Source organism: Ovis aries, chromosome 3 (assembly GCF_016772045.2).
Source record: "Ovis aries strain OAR_USU_Benz2616 breed Rambouillet chromosome 3, ARS-UI_Ramb_v3.0, whole genome shotgun sequence".
Classification (NCBI taxonomy): domain Eukaryota; kingdom Metazoa; phylum Chordata; class Mammalia; order Artiodactyla; family Bovidae; genus Ovis; species Ovis aries.
The window spans coordinates 214,961,705-214,986,429 of NC_056056.1; the positions used below are offsets into that span (position 1 = coordinate 214,961,705).

At 55.2% G+C, this 24,725-nt stretch overlaps 2 protein-coding genes across 18 annotated transcripts in view; one reads left to right on the forward strand and one right to left on the reverse strand.

Annotated features, from left to right (window-relative positions):
- BCL2L13 (BCL2 like 13) overlaps window positions 1-3,634 on the forward strand; it is a 48,013-nt gene extending 44,379 nt beyond the window's left edge. For all 13 annotated transcript variants that reach the window (XM_060413538.1, XM_060413539.1, XM_027968055.2 and 10 more), the window contains one exon: window positions 1,551-3,634. In XM_060413538.1, the coding sequence (XP_060269521.1) occupies window positions 1,551-2,267 (717 nt within the window). In that variant the 3' untranslated portion in view covers window positions 2,268-3,634. The remainder of the gene's footprint in view (window positions 1-1,550) is intronic.
- A 3,101-nt stretch (window positions 3,635-6,735) lies between these two features.
- Window positions 6,736-24,353, reverse strand: BID (BH3 interacting domain death agonist). 5 transcript variants are annotated; one of them, XM_027968065.3, is made up of 6 exons: window positions 24,319-24,353; window positions 12,336-12,397; window positions 10,307-10,505; window positions 8,978-9,117; window positions 8,236-8,448; window positions 6,736-7,197 (listed from the first exon to the last, which is right to left on the reverse strand). In XM_027968065.3, exons 2-6 carry the CDS (start codon window positions 12,345-12,347, stop codon window positions 7,186-7,188), a joined length of 576 nt encoding a protein of 191 aa, XP_027823866.1. In that variant the 5' UTR covers window positions 12,348-12,397; window positions 24,319-24,353; the 3' UTR covers window positions 6,736-7,185. The 5 variants fall into 5 exon arrangements, with proteins under 5 accessions (XP_027823866.1, XP_027823867.1, XP_060269525.1 ...); XM_027968066.3 differs by having other exon boundaries at window positions 24,151-24,353; XM_060413542.1 differs by having other exon boundaries at window positions 6,736-8,448.
- Between the last annotated feature and the right edge of the window lie 372 nt (window positions 24,354-24,725).

Below are 24,725 nucleotides of genomic sequence, written 5' to 3' on the forward strand. Positions count from 1 at the left end.
CATTTCGCTTGTTTGGGCTTCGATGGGCTTCAAGCCTTAAATAAAACAGTACCAAAGGGTGGCTTTCCTGGTGGTCCAGTGGTTAGGGCGCCACGCGTCCACTGCAGGGGGTGCAGGCTCAGCCCCTGGTCAGGAAGCTGAGATCCCACGTGCCCAGTGGCCAGAAACAAAAATTAGCAAACGTCTCCTTTCTGAGGATTAAAATTTTTACCTTTTTTGTTATGGTTCCTTTGTTTTGCTTTTGCTTTTTAAACCAACTCTTGGGCTTCCCTAGTAGCTCAGTTGGTAAAGAATCTGCCTGCAATGCAAGAGACCCGGGTTCGATCCCCTGGAGAAGGAAATAGCAGCCCACTCCAGTATTCTTGCCTGGAGAATCCCATGGACAGAGAAGCCTGGCGCGCTGTAGTCCATAGGGTCGCAAAGCGTTGGACACGACTGTGTGACTTTGACTTTTTTCACTTTTTTTGCTGTGAGAGGTTCTCTTTTCAGCCCTTGCTGGGAGTGCCCTTCTGGGAGCACGCTGACTCTCAGGGCCTCTGGAGTCAGCTTGAACGGCTTTCGTGAGGTGCTCCCAGCGCAGTGGAGCCATGCTTCCTGTGACTGCAGAACCAGGGGTGCACAGAGCATCAGCAGATGTGACTCTAAGGACAAGGACGTGGGGAGTTGACCATATCTGACCGGAAAGTGTCTGGTCTTGGCTGGAGAACAGATTATTCTCCTTGAAAGAGTGGGAGCCAGTGTGCTCACATACGCTCTGCAGCCTCTCGTCACCATCCGTGGTGTCATCCACAGCGAGACCTCCCGTCCATCTCCAACACAAGCGCCTGGTCCCCACGTGTTCCCTGCCTCAGGGCTGCAGGTGTCACGTGAAATGCGTGACTCGTCTTCATGTCTAGACGGTCAATTTGTTAAGAACCAAAATTGAGTCTGTTCTTCCCTGTGACCGGAGCTCATGGCCACGGCCACGCTGCCTCTCTGTGGCTCCTACCAGTGAAAGGGCGGGAGGCCTGTGCTGCCCATGGGGCGGCTCCATCTGTGACCAAGCGCTCCCTTGCAGCGGAGTTCAGGCCGTGGCTCTGAGCCCTCTGTCCACTGCCAGCCCCTCCCTGGTCACTCCAGGCTTGTTAGTCCCCTGGTCCGTGTTTCTGGGCCTCTGCTGGGCCAGGCCCCCACTCACCCTTGCCTCCCCAGCTGCTGCCAAGACACATTCTCCTGGTCTGCTGAGCCAGCGGTGAGCCTGCAGCACGAGCTGCCTGCCTTGCTGCTTCCCTCTGCTGGGCCGTGTTATTTGCTCTGTTAAATACGTGTGAAGTCGAATAGGATATGCATCAGCTTTCTGCTGATGCAGCTTTGAGGGCATGCTTCGAGAACCATCTTGTTGGAAACTCCTCCTCTGTGTTGGTCTGCAGGCGAGCCCGTTCAGTCCAGAAACGCCATCATTTTAAATGGCGTGTGTGTTCCTCAGGCTCAGCTTGGGAGGGAGTTTTCCCGGTTGGTGTTCGCGGAGGTTGCTTTAGTGCCCTTGTGCTGACCGCCTGCTTCTCTTCTAGGGCACCGTCTTTAACCTGGAGTCAGAGGAGGAGTGCCCCGCGGGCGCCGCCGAGGACAGCAACGACATCTACATTCTGCCCAGCGACGGCTCCACGCACGTCAGCCCCCCAGAGTCGCCCACCACGGCCACGGCCTCCTGGCAGGCCGAGAGCTTGCCCGTGTCGCTGTCCGCCAGCCAGAGCTGGCACACGGAGAGCCTGCCAGTGTCCCTGGGCCCCGAGTCCTGGCAGCAGGTCACAGTGGACCCCGAGGAGGTCAAGAGCTTGGATAGCAACGGGGCCGCAGAGAAGAGTGAGAACAACTCCTCCAACTCCGACATCGTGCACGTGGAGCGGGAGGAGATCCCCGAGGGTGTGGGGGAGGCGGCCGCGCCGGCCCCTGCCCTGATGGCGGCCGTCCCCAGGGCCAGTCCCACGACATCCCTGTTCGTGGAGCTCGGTGAAGAGGAGGCAGAAGCAGCCCCAGCAGAAGCTTCTGAACCGGAGCGGGAGGGGGTCCTGCCACCCAAGTCGCCAGCGGAGCCCCCCGCAGCCCCGCTGAGTCGGGAGGAGGCCACCGGGGGGCAGGGGGCGCTCAGGGTAGGGCCCCGCCCAGGCGACCTCGAGAAGGCCGGCCCGCTGCCTGAGGGCAAGTCCCTCCTGCTCTTGGGAGGGGCGGCCGCCATGGCCATCCTAGCAGTGGCGGTCGGGTTGGCACTGGCTCTGCGGAAGAAATAGGTTTTCCTCCTCAGGGTCCACCGTGACCTGCTGCCAGGACTCGGGGCCCAGGAGAAAGAAGACGAGGAGGAAGGTTTTGGTGGTCTCGACTGAATCCGAATGGGCAGCAGCTGGTTGGACATCCGCAGGACGCTCTGGGTGAGGGGCTGGGTCAGCAGGGCAAGGGGCGGCCCGCCTGTCGGGGCTTGAGGTAGAGGCTGCACAGGCGGTCTGCTGGGCGGTCCCTGGCCTGGGTTCCTGTGAGATTCAGGTCTAGGGTGTAAAGTGCTTCCAAAGCTTGTCTGTGGCATCTGGGCAACCCGGGCTGTGAGCGCCTGTGCCCCCGAGGGTGCGTAGCCCCCCCTGTTGGCCCCCGTAGCACCTTCCCCTTTGGTGACAGCACCCCCCGATGTTGCCAAACATCCCTAGGGTAACGCGTCCTGTGAGAGCCTCAGAGGCAGAGGGTTCTCGTGGCCACTTGGGGGGCCAGGCAGGAGGGCTTGGCTGTGGGCCCCTCGGCTGCGGACGCGCTCCGGCCTGGAGCCTCCCCTCTGCCAGGAGCGTGCGCTTTGCGATCCCTCCTCCGGGCTCCTCTGTTCTTCCCGTCGGTCCCGCAGCCCAAGTGCTCTGCGGTCTCCGCCGCCTCTCAGGTACTGCCCTGCCCTCCCCGCCCAGGTCCCTGCCGGCCCGTGGAGAGGCTTGCCCAATGCTTCCCTCGGCTCCCCTCATAAAGATGCTGCCTGTAGTCTTTTCAAAAGTAAATATAAGACGAGACCCAGGCCCTGCCCGTGACTCGGCAAGTTGTCTCGTGCAGAAGCAGGAGGGTAGCCTGGCCGACCTCCCGAGGTGGCTTCCAGTCCCTCTGTAGGTGGCTGCCTGGCGGGGTGTGTCTCCAGCAGTCACTGTCTGTGGCCTGGGTTAGCCTGGCTTCTGGCCACAGACTCCTCACTGGTCACACGACCCCTCTTTGCTGCTTGTAGTAAGAGCTCCCATGCTGGGCTCCAGCCCAGGGGACAGACTCTTCTTCAGCACAGTCTCCTGAGAACCATTGACGTTAAAAAGCAGGAGAGAGGCCACCCCTGAGGCTCCTGCTTGTCCTTCAGAGTCCAGCAGGAGGCTCACGCAGAGTTCGTCACGGCCCAGATGCCAGAGCGATGGCCACGGCGGCTGTGGTCGGCGTGTGCCGGGGACACGGCATAGCCCCATGCACCGCCTGTGCCCCGCGTGGCGGGTGGCGGGGGGACTGCGTCTCTCCTCCCGAGGTCGAGTCACTAACAGGACCGTGCCTGAGACGGGTCACCTCAGAGTTACCTTAGTCGATGTAACAGGTTACTTTTTAGATCCTGAAATTTGTAATAAAATTACATTACCTATCTTCATCACCAAAACTTGATGTTTTAAATGTGCTTTATTGTTTTTATTTTTTGAAGTGAAATCTCCCTAAAGCAGTACTGTTTACAGGCTGGCCAGAAAGGCTGGGAGCATGTGTGTGTGCAAGTGCGTGTGTGTGTGTGCAAGTGCGTGTGTGCGTGCAGTGCCCAGGCGTTGCGCCTGCGGCTCCTGGGGAGGGAGGTGCTGAGCTCTGCACCTGGACCGCGGAGCCGGAGAGCGGGCGGGGCTTGAGTTGTGGAGCTCGTCTTCCTCCTCCCTCCTCCCGAGTGGTCTGCCTCATGGGCCTGGTCCTTTCCCTTTTACGACGTTTTCCTTCCAGCGTTTACATTTTTAAACTCTGGATCCTCAAACCCACTGGCTGAAGGTGCTGAAGCTCCGATGGGAGCCAGGCTGCTTCTGAGCCGTGGGCGGGGTGGGGTCTGTGCTGCGGAGGCTGGGGTCTGGGGTCCACCTCCTCCACGGCAGGAGTGAGGCGGGGCCAGGCATCGCTCAGTGGTGACCCAGGCGGCTCCGCCTTCGAGCAGGGCTTTCTCTGTGCCAAGCCCTTGCTGGTTCTGGTTGTTGGGTCTGCGGCACTCTGCTATTGAAGGTCATGACTTCTGATCACTTGGCGAAAGCCACTCAAGGTTTCTTGAGGAAAACACCAGAATTAAAGAATGCTGGTTTATGTTCTCTGTGGTAAATGGTAACAGTCTGGGCCCACATCTGGGCCCGCAAAAGCCCGGTTGGTCCCAGGGTGCGTCCGGACGTCAGCACCGCCGCCTGTCTGGTGTCAGATGCAGCACTGGTGTGTCCTGCGGGGCCCTCCCAGTGCACGGGGCACGCACTCGCGGGAGACTGCGGGGTCAGCGCGCATGCTGACACCTCCTCGCCCACTGAGCCTGGAGGGGCTGGGTCCTTGGCCAGCACCAGAGGGACAGACAGCTCACTGTTTTCCTGGGCCTCCTGTGTGTCTCCTGGTGTCTTAGTTGTCCATTTCCTTCAGACTAAAAGGGCTTCTTTGTGCCTCCTTGACGGAGGTCGGCGTGTGGATTCTGCCCCTCAGCCCTCCACAGTGCTGAGGTGAGAGGTGGCCCCTTTCCTGCCTGAGCCCCTCTGCTCTCCCCTCACCTGCGTCTGTGCCTGGCGTCAGGGGAGGCACAGAGCTCGGCTCTGGGAAGAGCATGCTCTGCTGGAAGCAGCGTCGGGAGAACGCACGGGAGGCGAAGTTCAGGACTGAAGCGTGGGCGCAGCTGGTGAACTTGCCAAGGAGAAAGTGGCTCCAGGGCTGTGACCCCAGAGGCAGCTCAGCCCTGTGCGCTGGGTCCTCAGCAGCCCCCGTGCACAGCAAGCCCACCTCCAGACTTTCAGCAACTGAGCATCGTTTTCTGTAACCATCGCTCAATTCAAGTCACCGTGCACGTCCCCCTCTGCGCACAAGGATCCTGACCTAAGAGGTGCCAGCTGCTAGGACAGGCCGAGCCGGGCGGCTGGGACACACTTGGGGTCGGGACGTCCACAGGAGAGACTGCCGCGGGGACAAGAGCCACGCACCTTGCTTCATGACCAACAGTATCTCACCTGGTCTAGAAAATCTGACACCAAAACCTGCGTGAACTTTATCAAAAGAGAGGATTACTGAGTTAACATAAGCAGAACAGTGGTAGGTAAGGTGAAGTGTTCTAAGAGATAGTGGGGTTATTTGGTGCTTTAGAGCTTCTTTTACATCTTTAACTGCTCCTGGAAGAGAATCATCCCCCTACTGAGAGAGAACTCCCTGCTGAGCTGTACTGACTGTGTGAGTGACTCGCTGTGTTCCCGAGGTGAACCCTTTAAACCTGGGTGATCTGTTTCCGGACGCTGGACCACACTACCTGCATTTAGACTTTGCACCGCCATGCAGCTGTTGGCCTGAGGCCCAGCCCTCTGGTGCTGCACATTTGATGCTGAACCACGTAGCTGTTTTTCTTCTCTGGTAAGTTTGAACTCAAGGAATAGAGAAGTGGTTTTGGCAACAAGAACGTGTTAGTACTTTGTTACTCATGTTCGCCTTCTTCCCCAGGACGACATGTTCAGTTAACATGGGTGTTTCTGTCACCAGTGACCTGCGACCGGGAGCCACACCCAGCATGAACTACACGTGCAGCACAGACCCAGTCGTAGGCGCTGCTCGTCGCTGGGAGCAGACGAGGCTGTGCTGTTTTCTAACTGTAAGTGCTCCCGGGTTCATTCGGTGGGAGGTGACTGCTTTTGCCAGTGTTTCCTTCATTGGCTGCACTGGGTCTTAGCTGCAACATGTGGGATATTCTGTTGCCATGTGGGCTCAGTAGTTGTAGAGGCTTAGCTCCCCCCACCACCCCGCAACCCCGTGTGGGGTCTCAGTTCCCTGACCCATGTCCCCTGCATTACAAGGCAGGTATTAACCACTGCACTGCCAGGGAAGTCCCGATTGCTCTGGGTGCGTCTTGTATTCTGTCTCTAGGGAAGGAAACTGCCACAGACGCTGAATGTGTCAGTCTGTTCTTGAATCTTCCATGCCTAGAAACCTGTTCTGCCTGAAGCAGCTTCTTAGGCACAGATGAGCTGGGCGCGGGGCTGGAAGGTGCACAGGTAAGATCACTCACAGATAGGCAGTAGCTGCTTCAGCAGCTTAAAATTTTATCAAAATCTTGACTTCTATCAAAGAAAAAAAGGTGCATTTAGTTACCCTGGAGACTGCTTACCGTGGGCCTTTAAATCACCTCTATACCTTTTAATTGCCTGTTGTTCCTGACTGGAGTACTTGAGGCCTGGGTTTCCCATTATTTGAGTCCAGAACCTCTTGTGGTGTTTGGTCCTTAAACGGAAAGCCTGCACTTGCTTGGTATGAAGGCTGTTTACAGGGGAATTTTCCACTCTAAGGAGTACAGGGACTCCCCTCCAGCCCTCCACGGTCCTCCTCGGACATGGCAGGCAGTGGCCCTTCGTTTTGGCTGCACCATGAGGTGGGTGGGATCTTAGTTCCTAATCAGGGATCAGACCGAGGCCTCAGCAGTGGAAGCACAGCCTTAACTACTGGACCACTGGTAAGTCCCACACGATTGTAAAAAGTAAAGTTGTTTTTTTAAAAACAAGTGTGTTCTTGTTTTCTATCTGAACAGTTAGCTTTTATTTTCTTTTTTGGCTGCGCCACAAGGCTTGTGGGACCTGTTCCCCAACCAGGGATCAAACCCACGCCCCAGCAGTGGAAGTGCAGAGTCCTAACTATTGGACCACCAGGAAGTCCCAATCTGCTTTTGGGTGATTTTCAGGTGGGGACCTTCCCGGCCAACAGCAGACAAAGGCACAGTGTGGGGATGGATGCAGAAGAAATATCCACAGGTGCATGTGAACATCTTCGTCCAAGCACGTTAATGCAGCAAGTCAAACAGCCCCGGGCTTTTGGTGGTGAGGTGACACTCGGTGATCATCTCGGGCCGTCTTCTCTGAGCCTGGATCAGTGGCCGAAACTCCGTGTCCGTGGAGGCAGCAGCCACAACGCTGACACCACCTGGCGTCTTCACAGTCACGCTTTTGCTGAGTGGTCCACTCAGTCCATCTCCTGGAGCGAGAGAGGAGGAGCTGGGGTGGGCCAGGGTCGCTGAGCCAGGACTCCACACTTTCAGGCCCACAGTCAGCACCCGAGCGGCTCTACTAAGGTTCTGTTGCAGCCCTGCAGGATCTAGAAGCTGTTAAAAAAGGCTTCTCTCCTTCCACCAGTTCAGCCTGGTTTGACGCCGACTTGGCGTCACCCTCCAGTTATAAATGGCTATGTAACTTCACAGCCACGCACAGAGAATGCTTGGCTCATCAGGACATAGTAAAAGGGTCAGACACCTGAGCAGTGCTGCTGACACACAAAACTCCACTCACCAGTATCTTCAAGTTTACAGATAAGGCATGTTACTTCCCTTCCAGCTGGTCTGTGAAACCAGACTTCTAATACTCTGGTTGGAGGACAAACATGTGGTTTTTACCCCCTTTCTACCTCTCACCCAAGGTAAAGCATGTTTTAATTTAAACTATACCAGTCCATCCTAAAAGAAATCAGCCCTGAGTATTCATCGGAAGGACTGATGCTGAAACTCCAGTACTTTGGCCACTTGATGCGAAGAGCTGACTAATTTGAAAAGATCCTGATGCTGGGAAAGATTGAAGGTGGGAGGAGAAGGGAGCGACCAAGGGTGAGATGGCTGGATGGCATCACCGACTCAATGGATGTGAGTCTGAGTAAACTCTGGGAGTTGGTGATGGACAGGGAGGCCTGGCGTGCTGCAGTCCATGGGGCTGCAGAGTCGGACACGACTGAGCGACTGGACTGACGCGTTTGTGAACAGGTGGCGCTGAGCGCAGACCAGGGAAGCCCAGCTCGGGCGCATCGCTTGTGCTTGCCCCTCCCCCATACTCCCACCTCCTGCCCCAGCCGCACTCAAGAGCCTATGGCAGCAGCCGTCTCAGAAACTAGGCTAAGGAGGCTCGAAAGGCATTCATGGCCACACCATCTTCCTGCATGACTCCTGCAGTGAGGACCCTAGCGCTCAGGGAGGGGGCGGGTGGGGGAGGGAGACCAAGGCAGGGCTCGTCCACCACTGGGCCTTACACTTCGGACTAAGTTCCTCACAGAGGCGAGGAGGTTCTGGTTGATGAAGGTCACCGTTGTGCGGAAGACATCTCGGAGCAAGGCTGGCGAGTGGTCAGCTATCTTTTTGGCCAAAAGCATAGTGAGCAGGAGCTGGGTCTTCTCGTGGTCCACGTCCGCAGGGCAGGTTCGCATGAGCTGTTCCAGCGCATCCATCAGGCACTGCCTCCTGTCCTGTGCGTGTGGAAGCGGGGTGTGGTTACCCATCACCTCCCGCTGGGGCAGGTGTGCCCACCCCCAACACCACAGCGGGTCCTCCTGCTCGAAGGCACCTGAGACCACAGTCCCCACCCAGGGCTGAGGCCAGCACACGGGTGCAGGGAAAGGCCTCCGTGGACCCCCGGACCCCAGAGGACCTTCTGAACCAACAGTGAGGCGGGGCGCCAGTGGCCTGGAAACCACGATGACCAGGAGGCTCCCTAAGTGGATGACCTTCCTGGGGGCAGGAAGCTGACCCGCCGGGCCCGGCACAAGAGTGTTTCAGGCCCCGTTGTGGGAGGAGTCGTACTCGTGACACTAAGGGTGTTGTCCCCCAACTCGCAAGCCTGATTTGAGGTTCAGGTTTTCAGAGGCCTGGTGACAGTTCTTCCGGGAGACAGTTCTCTAAGCTGATCCTCCCTCCAGCTTCTGTGGGAGGTCACGCTGGTCTGTCTGCCAGGAGGCGGAGGACAGACCTCAGTGGCCCCACGGTTTCCCCACTCACCTCCTCCGACAGGCTCCTGACACTGAAGCGTGAGACCAGGCTGGCCACCATCCCTGGGTGGATGCTGCCCTCCAGCCTGTCCCCAATCTGGGCGAGCTGCCGGGCGACTTCGCGGACTGCCTCCTCCTGACGCTCAGAATCTAACATCCAGAGGAGGCAGATTCAGGTGACGCCCGCTCACACCCTCCCCAGGGGCCCCCACAACTGCTTAGGGCGACTAGAGCAGTGGAGCGCTCTAGTCGCCCTAAGGGGGCGAGCGGCTGTCCAGGAAGCTGCGGTGATCTATCGCCCCAGCAGCTGCCTCTGGGTCTGCTCTCCTAAGGCACAGCACCCCCCACTCCGCACTTCCCTCCTAATGCTCTGAGCTCCACCCCCACCCCCCTGCCCCCAGGAGAGAAGGTTCCAGGCTTGGGACACAGCACAGAGCTCAGTGCACGGCAGGCACAGGACAGGTACGCGCACACTCAGAGGGGCGGGCGCTGCGTCCTTCCTCCTGCCCCACGCGGGGCCAGTGAGATGCCTGGACCTGGAGATTCGCATGTAGTCCCCTCCTCCCCCCAGAACCCCCCACGTGCCCGCCCTCTGCTCCGGGATACGCCACGATCTCTGACCTGGACTGCTTGGTTGACAGGACCATTCAGCCCCAAGGTGCCGCTGCAGCCTGGCCCCCCTCAGGTGTTTGCACCAGCTGCCACCACCGCCTCCCAGCAGCCCCCTTGGCCTCCCCATCCAGCCGAGTGAACACGGCCAGGCCTGTCCTGCGCTTTACTGCCAAACATCATCAGGCTCCTGACCCACAGGCCAGTTTCCTACCTGAGGGCCCTGCCCTGTGCCTCCAGTGAGGCGCTGAAGTCTAAGGGTGGAGTGGTAAGAGGAGGGACCCCAGGGACAGCAGTTTTGACAGCAAAGCCCCTCCTGCCCCCATACCTTCCTACTCTGTCCCCAAGGGGGCCCTGGCTGGTGGGGACCTCCTAAGAGGTGGCTCCAGGCCAGGCCTCCCAGGAACAGGCTGACTCACAACTTGAAAAGGCTCCCTGGGGAGTTCCCAAGGGGCTCCCGGTGGCCTCCATGGAGGCAGCACCATAGTAAAAGCTGAAGCTGGGAGCACAGCCCGGCCCAGGAATGAGCCCGGGGTCCCCACTGCCTGGTGACCGTGGAGGTCGGCATGGCAGTAGCACACAGACGTGACTCCATGGGGGACACTGATGCCTAGAGTCCTCTGGAAGCTGAGTGGCTTTCCACCGATCAGACTCCGAGAGGCCTGCTGCACTAGACATGGGGGGGCCAAGCCTGAAGGCCCCAGGGCTGAGGAGGCTGGCCCGTGCCTACCTGTCTCCGCTGCCACGGAGAAGTAGCTGCTGCGGTTGCCGTCCGTCTGCAGCTCGTCGTCATAGAACAGGTGCCCAGAAAACTCGTGGCCCAGCACCTCCAGCTCCCTCTGGAAGCAGGAGTTGGGGCAGCTCTGCAGGAAGCCAAGCAGCAGCAGGCTTGTGGTGCGCTCGTCCCCGAGGCCAGGGCCATTGCTAACCTGCGAGGAGAGGGCTGTGGGAACGTGGTCCTGGCCTGGCCTCACTGGTCCAAGGCCTGCGCACCCTCCGGGCAGGCAGGGGCCAGTGCGCAGAGCCTCCCTCCTGCAGACATCGAGAACGGCTCCAACCATGCAAGAGGCGATCCGGCTGCCGCCTCCGGGGGAGGCAGGCTGGGCAGGCGCAGGGGTCGGGGCCAGCCCTGCTGGCCTCCGCTCCCATTGTCTCCTGGGCCCAGGATGGCGCTGTGCCAAAGCAGATTTTCAGCACACCCGGGCACTGGTGACCACAAACACCACCTGCCTCTGGGCAGGCCTGGTCACCCTCAGGTGGGTAAGCCCCTGCCGGCCCACAAGCAGCACAGGGGACAGGCGGGACACTACAACCAGAAGAGCGTGTGCGGGCAGGGCTGGGGTGAGAGGGCGTTTGGGGAGACCAGGAACGCCCGGCTCACAGCCTGGGCCGAAGGGCCAAGAGGAGAAAGTGATCCTGGTAAAACGTAGCCCTGGTAAACGTACTCCTTTAATGTCTTTCACTAGAAAAGATTAGAAAAATATTCTGATTAATCAGAGGGACTTCCCTGGTGGCCCAGTAGCTAAGACTCTAAGCTTCCAGGGCAGGGGGTCCAGCTTGGGTTCAATCTGGGCAAGGAACTAGATCCCACATGCCTCAACTAAAACCTCGTGTGCTACGACGACGGGAGATCCTGTACCACAACTAAGATCGGTGCAGCCAAGTGTGAACAGGGAGGAAAAAAAAATCAGAACTCTTAGAGGACAGTTATTAGAGGGCCAAATGCTTTAAATAAAATGCATAAAATAAGTGCTTATGTATTGGTACTCAGCCTCTACTCCAGAATTCGTCCCAAAAGGGGACATGCACATAACAGCTCTACTACTAAATCCTCACAGGGAGGCCAGTGGCACAAGGCAGCTGAGAGGCTGCGGAAGGTGCTCCCTCTGCCTCGGGAGGTGTCCTGGTCCGGAGAGGAGGAGCTGTGGTGGCTGGACCGCGTCCCCCGAGAGCAGGACCTAACTGGGAAATGGGGGTCTTTGCAGATGTCACGCTGAGGCCAGGTCATCCTGATCCGGGGCTCTCTTCTTGGACGGGGCTGAGGGAGAGCTGGTGGGGATATGGCCACATGAGTGAACTTGATGCTGCTGAGCTGAGCACTTAACAAAGGTGAAAAATCAGAAAAATCTCTAAGAGGATGAAAATTCTGACAGTAGGGAGAAAGAGGAAGCTGAGGGGTGTTTCCCCAGGAACCCAACTGTGGGGCACTCCCGTGCCAAAGGGGAAAGCAAACCCCAGGAGCAAATCTCTGCATCCCCCCCAACCCTAAGGCCACTGGGATAAGCCGCACAAGGGCAGCTCCCCGAAACCCTCCTGCCCGAGTGGCTCCTGACCCACCAGGCTGGGAAGCATAAGGCCCCATGCCTGGCACAATGCTGCTCCAGAAACGACACCAAGCACACCTCCCCAACGCTGTCCGCTCAGATTCAGAAAACTGGCCCAAGCTCACAAGTCACCAGGAGGGCCCCAGACTGGCGGCCGCGCCCGAAGGGCTGGAGGGGGTGTGGAGGGAGAGCCCGGGGGGAGGGGGCGCCCCAAGACACCACCCAAGCTACTGTGGGAAGGAGATGGATGAGAGGTCCTGATTGGCCCAGCCACAGCTTCCCTTCTGAACCCTAAAACCGCTGAAGGGCCCTACATCCTTGAACCCGTCTTGCTTTCCAGGATCAACCAAGCACAGGCAGTGAGCAGACAAGGGCTGTGTGCTCCAGTTACCCCAAGCCCGCCCCACCCCCGCCATGACCACCGCATCATCTGACCTTCAAATCCATGGCCTAAGCAGCTTCGCGGGCTCCAGCTCACAGGGTTCCGGGCGGGTGGCCTGGAAGAAGACATGCAGGGTGGGCGTGGGGACCCGCAGGGAATAACAGGGAGTCACCTGGGCTCTGGCTCCCCTCATCTGCACCCCGGGCCACTGACCCGAGTTTCCTTGTAACTGAGACCAAGACCACCCCCCACCTCAGGTCCAGCCTCCCACCCTGAGCTCACTGGTCAGGCAGACAGGGCCATCTGGCTCCCAGGCAGTTTCTAAGTGAACACTCAGAGCGCTGGGCTTCCTCCATGAGCAATTCCTAGACGTTTCCACGGATCTGTCCCACTGCAGACCCTACCTGGCTGCAGGCCCCAAGGCACCGAGGCTGCACGGGAAGGTGTGTAACAGGAAGAGAAAGAATTCTACCTGACAATCACGGGACTAAGGCTTCGGGACGGCGTCAATTCCATACTAAACAACTGCGTAGGTGAAAGCTCATCAGACCAAATCTTAGAAGATTATGCCCCCGACGTGGGAAATACAGAAGCCTGAGAGCTCTGCGTGCACGGCAGAGACACCCAAACAGAGCAACGCGTGTCTGCAGTCGGTCCCAACAGAGCAACCCATGTTAAACTGTATGCCCAGCATACTCTGCTTATACACAGTGTTAGGCTAAACCCAATGAACTGCTGCTTTGTAGAGCAAAAAGTCAAACTTGGCAATTCCATATGGTTCCTACATACAAAGGAGGTTAAAAACAGAACAGAAAACCAGTTCACCTCCAGGAGACAGGAGCAGAAGATGTAAGAGGTGGCAAGAACACACAGAAGAACTATACAAAAAAGACCTTCATGACCCAGATAACCACGATTGTGTGATCACTCACCTAGAGCCAGACATCCTGGAGTGTGAAGTCAAGGGGACCTTAGGAAACATCACTATGAACAAAGCTAGTGGAAGTGACGGAATTCCAGCTGAGCTGTTTCAAATCCTAAAAGATGCTGCTGTTAAAATGCTGCATTCAATATGCTAGCAAATCTGGAAAACTCAGCAGTGGCCACAGGACTAGAAAAGGTCAGTTTTCATTCCAATCCCAAAGAAAGGCAACGCCAAAGAATGCTCAAACTACCGCACAATTGCACTCATCTCACATGCTAGCAAAGTAATGCTCAAAATTCTCCAAGCCAGGCTTCAACAGTACCTGAACTGAGAACTTCCAGATGTTCAAGCTGGATGTAGAAAAGGCAGAGGAACCAGAGATCAAATTGCCAACATCCGCTGGATCATTGAAAAAGCAAGAGAATTCCAGAAAAACATCTGCTTCACTGACCATGCTAAAACCGTTGACTGTGTGGATCACAAAAAACTGTGGAAAATTCTGAAAGAGGTGGGAATAACAGACCTTTTCACCTGCCTCCTGAGAAGCCTGTATGCAGGGCAAGAAGCAACAGTTAGAACTGGACATGGAACAATGGGCTGGTTCCAAATTGGGAAAGGAGTACGTCAGGGCTGTATATTGTCACCCTGCTTATTTAACTTCTATGCAGAGTACATCATGCAAAATGCCCAGCTGAATGAAGCACTAGCTGGAATCAATACTGCAGGGAGAAATATCAATAACCTCAGATATGCAGATGACACCACCCTTATGGCAGAAAGTGAAGTAGAACTAAAGAGCCTCTTGATGAAAGTGAAAGAGAATGAAAAAGCTGGCTGAAAATTCAACACTCAAAAAACAAAGATCATGGCATCCAGTCCCATCACCTCATGGGAGATAGATGGGGAAACAATGGAAACAGTGAGAGACTTTATTTTCTTGGGCTCCAAAATCACTGCAGATGGTGACTGCAGCCATGAAATTAAAAGACGCTTGTTCCTCGGAAGAAAAGCTATGACCAACCTGCTGCTGCTGCTGCTAAGTCACTTCAGTCGTGTCCGACTCATGCGACCCCATAGACGGCAGCCCACCAGGCTCCCCCGTCCCTGGGATCCTCCAGGCAAGAACACTGGAGTGGGGTGCCATTGCCTTCTGCAATGACCAACCTAGACAGCATACTAAAAAGCAGAGACATAATTTTGCTGACAAAGGTCCATCTAGTGAAAGCAATGGTTTTTCCAATCATCATGTATGGATGTAAGAGCTGGACCATAAAGAAAGCTGAGCGCCGAAGAATGGATGCTTTTGAACTGTGGTGTTGGAGAAAGACTCTTGAGAGTCCCTTGAACTGCAAGGAGATCCAACCAGTCAATCCTAAAGGAAATCAGTCCTGAATATTCATTGGAAGAACTGATGCTAAAGCTGAAGCTCCAATACTTTGGCCACCTGATGTGAACAGCCAACTCCATAGTTAAGACCCTGGTGCTGGGAAAGACTGAAGGCAGGGGGAGAAGGGGACGACAGAGGATGAGATGGTTGGACGGTATCACTGTCACAAGGGACATGAATTTGAGCAAGCTCCAGGAGCTGGTGAAGGACAGGGAAGCCTGGCGTGCTGCAGTCCATGGGGTCGCAGAGTTGGACACGACTGAGCAACTGAACAGCAACAAAAGGTCACAAGATCACCTTCTGTCTGGAAATTTTCACCAGGAACCTTGGTCGGACTCTGCCACCCTGAGGGCAGCAGACAGCTGAAGCAATGCTGTAGGGCCCACCACCTGCAGCTCCTCTAAACGTGGGACTTGTCTGGAGAAAAGGAAGCCCGGTCAGGGGACTAGGGATACTGATCAGACACTCACGCATGGCAGACAAACATCGGGGGCAGTTCTGTGGGGCAGAGAGAGAGAGAGGGGGAGAGCTGGGGGCCTGCTAGCCAGGGCCACCTGTGTGATGGCCAGCCTGGCCGCACGTCACAGGCAGGAACGAAAATCAGGGAGCTGTCAGCGATCGCGTCTGGACTGCCCCAGAGAGCAGTCTGACTTGACCCCCACTGGGCTGGTCACTCTCTGTGAGTGGGTGACTGGTCACTGTGGGTAAGGACCGGGCAGGCTGCTCTGAAACCATCCACTTGTACATTCAGTCCTGGGCACTCTGGTCATCTCAGGCTCCCTGGCCTGCAGGAGGCAACCTTCCTTTCCACCACGGCAGGCGGGGACCCTTGGCCCAGACTGGCTTTCCTGAGGGGCTCTGCAGGCTTCGCTCCCTAAAAGGCAGCTCAATTCTGAGACAAGTGGCATATCGCAGTGGCTCGCACAAGCACCATTCAGAGATAGGACATTCCCAGGAAGGCTCTTGATTTGTCAAATTATACATCTCGGCAAAAAGAACAAAGGGCAGTAGTGCAAATGTCCACGACAGATGAGCGGACGAACACTGCGCCCATCACAGCGAGCCTCGCTCAGCCTCGGAAAGAGGGAAGTCCTGGCACCTGCCGCACGCGGGACCCGGAGGACACTGCCAAGTGACAGGAGTCAGACCCCAGGGGCAGAGCGTGGCCAGCGGCCCGGGTGAGACGGCAGGGTTCTGGACAGGACAGTGGGGGTGCAGGCCTCAGTGCAGGTCGACATACATTTCCCCCACATCCAAAAAAAAAGGAAACAGGCGCCTGTGGCAACGTGGAGGAACACTGAGGACGTCACACCAAACGAACAAGCCAGACACAGGAAGACACATGCTGCCCGGCTCCACTTACACGAGAAATCATGTCCGTTTCTAGAGAATTACTAATTCCTTATTCATGCTACTGAGCTGCGCACATAAAATGGTATTTGCATCTATTCCACCACAATGAAAAAAGTTTGAAAAAAAAACGTCCTTTTGAACCTATGCAAGTAACGGTTTGTTGTTGTTATTTAGTTCCTAAGTCATGTCCGACTGCTTGAAACTCCGTGGACAGTAGCCCGCCAGGCTCCTCTGTCTGTAAGGATTTACCAGGCAAGAATACTGGACTGGGTTGCCATTTCCTCCCCCAGGAAGTCTTCCCAACTCATGAATCAAACCCAGGTCTCCTGTATTGCAGGTGGGTTCTTCGCTGTTGAGCCACCACATAAAATGAGGAAACTTAATTCTATCGGGGGGAACTAGATGTCTGTTCCATCTAACAGATGTGTATGGGATACAGAGAGTTTCAGAAAGAGAAAGGTTCCTCATGTATCTAGGGAAGAAATACCATCTCAGCGCTGCTGCAAGCAAGTCAGCAGGTCCCCGCCGCGGCCTCACCCCACTGCCTGCCTCCAGAAGAGCCTGGAGACCCTCATCGGAGCTCCAGGCGCAGCTCGGAGTTGCCGAAGCCTGTTTTCGCAGTAGCACTAGTTCAAAGTGCCCGGTATAACCACCTGCATGAGCCTCCGAGTCTGTCCTCTACTGGGGGTACACACCGGAAAGCCTCGAGTCGCCTCCAGAGGGCAGGGCCTGCCAGCGGCGACTCACTTCTCCAACAAGAGCAGACAGGAGAGGGCCGGCGTCTCGTGATCTGTGTCCCCTGAGAATAAACAGATCATGGGCAGCGACGGCGTCCCCACGGAGCACAGTTTCTGCAACACTCACGAGCGTTACATTTTCCTGTAAACTAAACCAAGGAAGCCTGAGCCAGCACCTCTTCAGACAGCTGCTCTTCCCACAGTTAACACATCAAACAAAGCTGATTAACTACATAATCTCTCTTTTTAGAAGATGAATGGCCTGTGGGATTCTCTGGGGGCACTCTGGGAAGTCTGGGATAGTTGTAGGTGTAAAAGATATCCTGAAAACAATGTCTTTTCTCTAAATTCAGGCCAACCTTCAGAAGCACCATCAGAGTCCACTTGGTCATTTAAGATGGGGTCATGGGTGCCTGAGGAATGGGACACGGTTGTCAGTGAACTGAGAACCCCTTAGCTCCTCATCACTGATGAACCTTTGTTCTTGGTGGGACTGTTTTCCCCTTTAGAACATAAAGCATCAAAAATTATCATTTTAGGGCTTCCCAGGCGGCACAGTGGTTAGGACTCCATCCTTCCAATGCAGGGGCCCAGGTTCAAGCCCTGGTCTGGGAACCAAGTTCCCGCAAGCTATGTGGTGAGGCCAAAACTCCAAAAACAAACAAACCAAGCAAATTTTCATAGCTTATTTTCAGACTCAGACATTTAAGAGATTTGCAACATCATGAAACCATATTCTCACTAAAAACTTTGTTTTGTAACACACTGTATTAAAAAATGTTAACAAGCAATGGGCATTGATATGTCCAAACATATCAACAATATTTTAAAATTTTCTCCAGTTTTACTTTCTAACACAGAAAACAGATAAAACCTGCTTAATCAAAAAGCTTTTCAGGGTCCTCAGTCATTTTTGTGTGTAAAAGAGTCTTAGAGACCAAAAGGTTTGGGGGGAGGAACTAGACCTTTCCCTTGAAAACAGAAGCATATCTATTAACACAACAGTTTTCTCTGCCATCCATTTTAATTAAGATACTTAACCAAAGTGACTGACTCTTTCACAGAGAATCAGGTGCCTGGGTCTCACACGGATCAGATGTCACTTCCCAGCCACACACATCCTGAGCTTGCCCCAGGCACACACACACTCAGGGGTGCCAGCCAAAGACAAAGCCCCGCTGAGAACACTGGATCACTCCAAACACACCTGGAGCCCAGTGCTTTTGGGTCCCATCTTATTTAGACATCGCCTGGGTATATATACAGTGGTTGCCATCACTAATTCAGTGTTCACGCTGTACTTTGGAAGACTGTTAAAAACACTGTCAGAATTCTATTCAGTTTAGTTGAAAACAAATTTACATTTCTCCTAACTTTAAACACTAAGAATAATATCAGTTGATTTGAGAAGTAAACCTATAGACGTTTGTGGGGCGGGGGGGGGGGGGGCGCGGAGGGCAGAGAGGAACCAATTAGCATATAATATACAATTCACTAGTTAGTGAATATTGATTATTACATGTAATCAATATTAAGTATTGATTTATCAGTAATATTGATAAATCAGAGAAAACACAGCTTTTTTAAATCCAAAATTATTAATTTATTTTCATTTGCCAAAGATTTACCTTAACTATGTGAACTTGTACTTCTTTTTATATTGAGATATAGTTGATGTACAATATTATATGTTACAGGTATACAACATAGTATCCAGTTTTTAAAGGTTACACTACGTTCATAATTATTATAAAATACTATGTTCCCTGCGGTGTGCAGCACTGCCCTCTGAGCTCAGTATTTTACAATCTATTTTATGCTCAGTAGCTGTTACCTCTTAACCTCCTAACCTCATCGTGCTCCCCCCTTCCCCTCTCCCCTGGTGGTGGTCTAGGTGTTAAGTCTTGTCCAACTCTTTGTGACCCCGTGGACTGTAGCCTACCAAGCTCCTTTGTCCATGGGATTCTCTAGGTGAAAGTACTGGAGTGGGTTGCCATTTCCTTCTCCAGGGGATCTTCCTGACCCAGAAATCACACCCAGGTCTCCTGCACTGCAGGCAGATCCCTTCCCACCTGAGCCACCAGGGAAGCCCACTCCCCACGGGTAAGCACTGCTCTGTTTTCTGCATCTGTGTTTGTGAACATACATTCTTAAAGCATTTCTGAGTTTGCGTCTGTGTATTTTTAATTTTTTGACAGTCTAATGTATTTAAACCATTAGAAATGATATTTCCTGATTTCATGGAAATTTTAGATAAATTTGATTTACATGAGCTTATTTAGGTTCAAAAGCCAATGAGGACACAGTTCTTCCAATTTAAGATACTTCACAACCAAACTCCTTCCAACACACAGAGAGCACCCAGCTTCAGTCTTACAAGTTCAGCACCAAGTCAAGAGCAAACACAGAAACACCAAGGCTCACGCGTCCAGATGCAAGGACTGGTTCCCTGTGGTGGCACAAAATTATGAACTGAGCTCAAGACACCAAGGACACAAACCGCCATCTGACCACCTGGATTCTCTGTCCTCTCCTGCTCGACACAGACAGACCTCCCACACCTCCCACAAGGACACAGTCAGCAAGACCACCAGTGGAGAAACTTGTCCACACGCGCAAACCTGAAACCCAGCCAAACACTGTCTGGACAGAGCTGTTCCGCTGGCCTGAGACATGGCCTCTGGGGCCAAGTCCGCCAGGCACGCAACTGCCAACACAGAGAAAGGGCAAAACCATGATTTTCCTACAAATATAGAATAAGAAAATGAAATATGTCCAAGATTTTATTTAGCTCATGAATGAATGAAGGAACCAGTAAGATGATTCAGCCAGTTTCTGAAAACATGGGTTTGTATGGCGGCTGCCAGCTCCACTCAGCCGGCTGCGCGAGTCCCTCCCCTGAAGCGAGTGGAGTGGGAGCCCGGCCCAGCGCCCACGCGGGCTCCCTGACGACTCCGCGGGACACACTGTGGCCTCACTTCCACCGCGCATAGCCTGGACTCGCAGGGGCAGAAGCTGGAGTGTGGGACGCCAATCTCTGCCTCCTCTGGGCTGGGCTTCCCGCCTTCGGGCTTCCCCACAGACCCCACCGCTCGCTCATCTGCTGCCCTACTTGGTCCTTGCTCCATCTTAAGGCCTGGGGACCACTGGTTTTCAACCCTGGCTGCACACACTGGCATCAGCAGAGAGGCTGTAAGACACCCTGATTAGACAAGAGCTCACATGTGGAAACGCCCAATGAATCCACTAAAACACCCCAGCAAGTAACAAGTGAGTTCACCAACACTGCAGGACACAAACTGTGTAAGACCACTGTACATGTATGTGCCAGCGGTTAACACCCAAAAAGGAAACAGAGCTAGCATCGCAGCGAGAAAAACAAAATACTTCGGAATACATGTTGAACATAAGAAGTGTAAGAGCTGTACACTGAAAACCGTAAGTTTTTCGTGGCAAAAAAGCACAGATCTAAAGACGTGGGCTCATTCCGCTCCACAGGCTGGAAGAACACCCACGGACTCAACAGGATTCCCCACAAGCTCCCACCAGGCTTTTTCACAGAAAGAGAAAAATGGTTCCTCTTTCATAAGGAAATGCAAGGAGCACAGAATAGCCAATGAGAAAAAGAACAAAGTTGGTACACTCACTCCCTGCTTCAAGACATACGACTGAGCGACAGTGACTGAGTGACAGTAATTGAGGCAGTGGTCCTGGCAACGGAGCAGAGCGACAGTCCAGAGACAACCCCTAATGCCGACGGCGCAGCCATCTCTGACGGGGGGTCAAGAGCGGCGTCATCAACAGGCTCCTCAACAAATGGCACCGAGACAACTGGGTATCATGGGAGCAAAAGCAACACTTCCGGCCCCTCCTCACATCATACACAGAATCTAACTCAGAACAGACCACAGAAGAGGACAGAGAGATGCAAGAGAACAAAGAGATGCAAGAGAACAGAGAGATGCAAGAGAACAGAGAGATGGCCTTGGATGAGGCAGCGGTTTCTTAGATAGGACACCATATAGGAGAAGAACAAGCCATACAAAGAGAAAAACAGATAAACTGAACTTCTTGATAATTAAACCTTTGCACTTCCAAGGACATAAGCAATGAAGACAATCCACAGAATGGGAAATAAATGCTTGCAAGTAATTTATCAGACAAGGAACTAGTACTCAAAACATATAAAGAATTCTTGTAACAATAAAAACACACTTCAATTGAAAACTGGGTGAAAGATTTTAACAGGATCCAAAGACATACAAATGGTCAACAGGCACAGGTAAAGAGGCTCAACATCATTAACCACTGCTGCTAAAATGCGAAGTCACTTCCGTCGTGTCCAACTCTGTGTGACCCCACTACAGAAAGGCTAATCAAACCGCAATGAAGGGGAATTTCCTGGTGGTTAGGGCTCCCTGGTTAGGGAACTGAAATCTTTATTAAAAGCCAAGCATAAAGTGCAAAGGAAGGGAGGGAGGAAGAAAATAAAGAAAGAAAGAAAAGTGAATGTGAAGATTCACTTTCACATCCACTAGCATGGCTGGAATCAAAAGGTAACAGCAAGAGGCAGCAAAGACGTGGATCAGTCGGGACCCCACCCCATATGCACAGATCTCCCGGGGGCCAGGGCAGGTGTGGAAAATAGTGCAGACGCTTTGGAAGTTTTGCAACTCTTCAAAGTGTTAGGTTTCCCTGGTGGCTCAGACAGCAGACAGTCTGCCTGCAATGCAGGAGACCCAGGTTCGACCCCTGGGTCAGGGAGATTCTTCACTCTTTCCAAAATGTTACGAGTTATCACATAACCCAGAAATTCCACTCCTAGGTATGTATACACAGAAAGGAAGACACACGCCCACTCATCATGACATTATCCAAAGGAATCAAAAGTCGAATGTCTATCAACTGTTGAAGGGATAAGAAAAATGTAGTAGATCCATAAAATGGAATATTATTTGACCATAAAAGGGAGAGAATTTCTCATACAGGCTGCAACATGGATGAACTCCGAAACATGAGACTGAGTGAAAAAAAATCTAGGCACCGAAAACCAGAGTTCACTCATGGAATGATTCAGGGTATGATTCCATTGATGTGAACTTCCCAGAACTGGTGAATCCACAGAAAAAAGTGTTGCCTGGGGCTGTGGGGATGAAGGGACTGCGGGTGACCGACGATGTGCGTGGTTTCTTCTGGGGCTGTTGAGATACTCTAAAGTTAGACTGTGGTGACGGCTGCACACCTTTGCGAATACACTGGAAACCACTTCAAGTCTGCAAATTTTATAGCATAGGAAATCTCTCAAAAAAGTGGTTTTAGAAAACCGCAGCCTGAAGGAGGGGACAGTGAGATGCGTGGGGGCGCCACCCCACACACAGGCCCTGGGAGTGCAACTCCCCCCACGAGGCGCTCCCAGTCCAGCGTCCGTGTCTCCCGCCGCCCTGCCCTCCCCAGGCCCGAGAGATGCGTGAACACGGGGTGGGGCAAGAGGGCCCGTGGGGGCCAGGTGTCCTGAAGCCCCCCGGGGCGTCAAGGTCGACCTCTGTCAATAACTCCTCTCCCCTCAGAGCCACAGAAAAGCAAAGGGATGTCTCCATGGCCTTCTGGTGACCAGGAGCCCTGGACTCCGAAGAGGCCTCTCCTCACGCGTGGCGGCTTGCTCCTGGCCGCCACCTCCCTCTGCAAGGACAGAAGGTCTTCGTGCGCCTGAAGGTCACCAGCCCCTCTTAGCCCTGCTGTGTGACTCAGAGGGCACTGGTGCCCTCCCCTGCCCAAGCTGACAGGACACTAGCAGGCAGAGGGTGACTGCACACGAGCCGCTTCCTTGCCATCTAAGTGGGTGGCTTCCAGGACGCTGGACACTGCACCCAAGAGCCAACGAGAACTCAGTTTCCACAGAACCTCCATAAGGGGCTGCTCTGCGGTCCATCCAGGTGCTCACGTTTGCTATTCACGGGCAACTTTCCCATTCAGTCCAGCACAGCAGGGAGAAAAGAGGAAGGAAACACATGAGGAAAAGGAGAAAAAGGAAGAGGGAAGGGCTGGGTCCCGGGCGGGGGTGGGGGACCAGGAGCCCCAGGACAGTTCTTGGGGAACAGCCCCAACAAGGGGCCAGGGTCCGGGCACCAGCCCAGTGCTTTCCCCAACCCCACAGCTGCCAGCAGGGAGGGGTGTGCAGAAAGGCAGGGCCCTACCCACATCCCACCCCACCCCCCCAGCTCTAACAGGTCCAGAGGTACCAGGCAAGGTAGCGTCGGGAACCCAGGCAGCCCACTTCAACCAGGAGAGCGGGACTCTGAGGCCACAGGCTTGGATCAGTGTGTGTGTGGCACTGTGAACTCCGGCACAGCTGCCATCTCCAGCCTTGTCCTCAGGTGAGCACTCACATGACCTCTGGCGCCCAGTCAGGTGAGCCCTGGAGGTCCAGGGGGCAGGCACTCCAGGCCCGCACTCCCTCCACCAGCCGCCCACCACCAGAGATGCAGCCACAGGAGCACTGGCCACAGCTCTGGAGCAAGGCTTCTGAGGATCCACTGCCCAGAGGCAGTGTCCCAGCACCCCAGCACAGCACTCGGTCCAGGATCAGGACCCAGGCCCTCTCCCTGCAACAGGCGAAAAACAGCAGCAATATCGCTCACCACCTCCAGCACTGCCAGGACCGTGGCCCTGGGAGGCTGGTCACCCTCATCCTTCCTCCTCAATGCTGGGGCTTCCTGGCAGGCCATTCTTCTCTGCAATGAGTGGGACCTCCAGTCCTGGGTCTGGGAAAGCCTGGGAGCAGAGCCCCCTCCCCAGCACCTCAGAGTCCATCTCAGATGGACTGACTCAAGACAACAGTAACAGGACCCAGTTCCTGTTCGGCAGCTCTTTGCTCCAAAGCCTGCATATCCCCGAGTCCCCATGGTCGCCATTCCCACCACACAACACGGGGTCAGCGCAGTCCCCCAAGCCCCGCCCAGAGACAACCGACCCTTCCAGGCCGCCCCTTTGGCCACCCCATCTGCTTCCCCCGGGGCCTTCCTAGAGCCACCTCGACCTCAGCAGCCGGCGGGCTCCTCCCACCCTCCCCCGGCTCGACCACAGACTCTCTTCCAGGACTAGGGGGCCCGGGCTCAGGCTTTGCCCAGAGATGGCAGGGACGCAGGTCCAGGAGCGCCCCCTTCCCGACCCACCCGGGCCCCGACGGCGGGACCGGGCTTGGAAACGCCAGCCCCTGCAGAGGCCGCCGAGGAAGCCTGGGCAGCAGACAGACCCGCAGGTAGGGCACAGCCGTGGGGGGAGGGGGGAGTCGCCCGAAACGTCTCCGTGGTGAGGCCCCCTCAGTGAAGACCACCCCTCCGGGTGACGAGCACCCTCCCCGTGAGGGCTCTCCTACCCCCGCCGCGAAGGGCGTCCCGCGCCCGGCAAGCCGGCTGAGGTCTCGCCCTCCCGGGGCTTCCGGTCACTACTTCACTCCACAAACCTACCTCCACCGCCCGTAGCACGTCCAGTGCGGCGCGAGCCGGGGAGGCGCCTGGACCCGCGGCCGCCCCACGCGGAAGAAGCACCGGGACGGAGCGCGGGGGCCGGGTGAGGGGAGCCAGGGGGCCAGAAGAGGGAAGCGCGGGGGCCGGGGGCGCAGAGGAGATACTCACCTCCCCCGCACTGCGAGGCGGCGGGACGGCAGCGCGACGTAGCGCACGGGGCGCGCGCGGGAAAAGACCACGTCCCGGGGGCGGGGCGCGCAGCCGCCGTGAGCCCACTTCCTGTAGCTCCCGCCCCGCCCACATCGGCCGCGGCCCCGTAAAGCTCCGCGGCCCCGCCCCGCCGCCAGGCCCCGCCCCGCCCCGCCCCCCGGTGCCAGGAGGCTTAGCGCCGAGAAGCAGGAACAGAGGCCTAGGGGGACCAGGGCAGTCGCTAGAGGGAAATTCAGGAATAGAAACCAAACTTGACAAACAAAAAGACCGGAAGGAAATATAACCAGAAACCATCGACTGCTTACGGTTAAGTTACAAAGTCACTGGATTTTCTTTTTTGTACTTTCCACTGCTTCTTAAATGGC

Bases quoted from the DNA above. Each gene is read 5' to 3' on its own strand.
- BID (XM_060413542.1), bottom strand. The intron at 9,118-10,306 runs GTAGGCACGGGC...TCTGGATGTTAG, and splicing joins CTCCGTGGCAGCGGAGACAG to ATTCTGAGCGTCAGGAGGAG. The intron at 8,449-8,977 runs GTGAGTGGGGAA...CCACACGCACAG, and splicing joins TCAGGAGCCTGTCGGAGGAG to GACAGGAGGCAGTGCCTGAT.